The following is a 2,195-nucleotide window of genomic DNA, read 5'->3' as shown; positions in this document are numbered from 1 at the left end:
CCCCAAGTAGGGTATGACAGACGAAGGGAAAGAGGGGTGTATGTGTGTGTTGAATGTGTGTGTTTGGCTTGATATGATGTGTGTGAGATTTGGGTTATGGTTGGAATTTGCAGAGGCATAAACGAGTTGTCCATTATTTGTAAACCGTTTTCTAAAACCACTTCCATCTTCATCTTCACAAATAAATAAAAGTTGAAAAATTAAAAAAAAAGTAATAATTTATTTTTAGTATAAAAATTAATTTAAGAACTTCGCTTTGATTTATGTAATATTATTTAAAAGTTAACTGCTGTTTTAGATTTATATTAAGAAATTTAAATTTAATACCAATTACTATTAAAAAAATGACATCTGGTGCTTTCTCATTGTTACACTTAATTTTATAAATAAATTAAAGATATTAATTGCTATACGTGTATATTTATGAATGTATAAATGTTTATAAGTTGGCCAGCCACAAAACTCAAACTACAACTTGAAGTTAGCTTTGAGCAAAAAACAAACTTAACCAAATTACTAAGTATTACTTATTAGCTGCAATGTCATTATCCTCGCAGGATCTGGATGTCATTATAGGCCACCTGAAGACACAGCATGGTTCCGACTGTCAACTGGATAAGGGTGTAATCAGTAGGCTCTGTCTGCAGACCCGGGAGGAGTTCACCAAACAACCGATGCTCTTGAAATTAAAGGCGCCCTTGAATATTGTTGGCGATGTTCACGGTCAGTTTAACGATTTGATAAGGATATTTGAGATATGCGGAGAGCCGCCAGAGACTAATTACCTTTTTCTGGGTGACTATGTGGATCGGGGCAAGCAATCTTTGGAGACAATTTGTCTGCTCTTTGCCTACATGTTGCGATATCCGAAGCAAGTATATTTATTGCGAGGTAATCACGAGTGTGCGAGCGTCAATAAGCTTTATGGTAAGAATAAGGATGGGTATCGGCTAAAATGTATAGATACTGACAGTCCGATACTACTCAGTTAAATTAAAATATTAAATAAAAACTGAATATTCATTAATTTTTCTTAACAAATATTGCTGAGAAGAGTTAAGCAATTATAAAAAGAACAATTTTAAAAAATAAACTATTTCGTTAAAAATAAATACAAGCACTTAAAATATTTATTTATTTATATGATTAATTATTAAACAAAAAAATAATATAAAAACTAAAGGGAGTAAGTGCTAGCTACTAAGGCCGTCGACTCATCTTAAAATATAAATTTAAAGCAAAATTAATTAAATTTATATATTTTTTTTATGATTTAATTTTGCTAAAATATAAATTTTAAGCTAAATTAATCTTTAAATAAAAAGAGATTAGAATATTTTTACATATCGTATTAAAATTTCACATTGACAGTGTCTCTATCAATATTTCGGTACCCTTCTTTTGTAAAAGTAAGTTTTCAGGATTTCCTTCTATTTTGTGTTTCCCTTGCAGGTTTCTTTGATGAAATGAAGCGACGTTATAATACCAAACTTTGGCGCTGTTTTGTGGACTGTTTTGACGTTCTTCCTGTGGCTGCGACTGTGAATGAGCGGATCTTCTGTTGTCATGGAGGATTATCTCCACATCTGGAGCAACTTCAGCAGATCCGCGAACTGACACGACCCACAGATGTGCCAGAGTCAGGACTATTGTGTGATCTTCTCTGGGCAGATCTCAATCGAACGAGTTATGGTTGGGGAGCCAACGATAGGGGAGTAAGTATCAGCTTTGCCGAGGATATTGTCAGTCGATTTCTGGAAGCAAACGATTTCGATTTGATATGTCGAGCCCATGAGGTTGTCGAGGATGGTTACGAATTCTTTGCGGATCGCAAGTTGGTCACCATTTTCTCTGCTCCCAATTATTGTGGACAAATGAAAAATGCCGGCGCCGTGATGAAGATCGACAAGGGTCTCATGTGCTCCTTTGTCATTTTAAAGCCAGCGACGATCCATGATGACTCTGATGATTCGATGAAAACTATCGGAATTTGAGCCTAATATTATTTGTCTTTTATTCAGTATATTTTTATTGCACTCTGCATATATTTTATTATGTGTATATTGACGATAAAGTGGCCTAGTCAATCCACAGACTTGACTCATGAAATCAATGTGAGACAGGGTCAGGTTGAGAGTTTACAGGTCAAACGGCAGCTGTGTCTGAATCTTAAATATATACGGAATATTTCTTGA

At 34.5% G+C, this 2,195-nt stretch overlaps 1 protein-coding gene across 2 annotated transcripts; it reads left to right on the top strand.

Moving 5' to 3' along the window:
- The first annotated feature begins 516 nt into the window (after nucleotides 1-516).
- Nucleotides 517-2,195, top strand: LOC117784582 (serine/threonine-protein phosphatase PP1). 2 transcript variants are annotated; one of them, XM_034622346.1, is made up of 2 exons: nucleotides 517-891; nucleotides 1,453-2,195. In XM_034622346.1, the coding sequence occupies exons 1-2, from the start codon at nucleotides 540-542 to the stop codon at nucleotides 1,992-1,994; spliced, it is 894 nt and encodes a 297-aa protein (XP_034478237.1). In that variant the 5' UTR covers nucleotides 517-539; the 3' UTR covers nucleotides 1,995-2,195. The 2 variants fall into 2 exon arrangements, with proteins under 2 accessions (XP_034478237.1, XP_034478236.1); XM_034622345.1 differs by having other exon boundaries at nucleotides 517-927.

This window comes from Drosophila innubila (genome assembly GCF_004354385.1).
Source record: "Drosophila innubila isolate TH190305 chromosome 2R unlocalized genomic scaffold, UK_Dinn_1.0 1_C_2R, whole genome shotgun sequence".
Taxonomy (NCBI): Eukaryota; Metazoa; Arthropoda; class Insecta; order Diptera; family Drosophilidae; genus Drosophila; species Drosophila innubila.
Note: the sequence above shows the minus strand (reverse complement) of the source record. Positions and strands in the feature narration are given on the sequence as shown.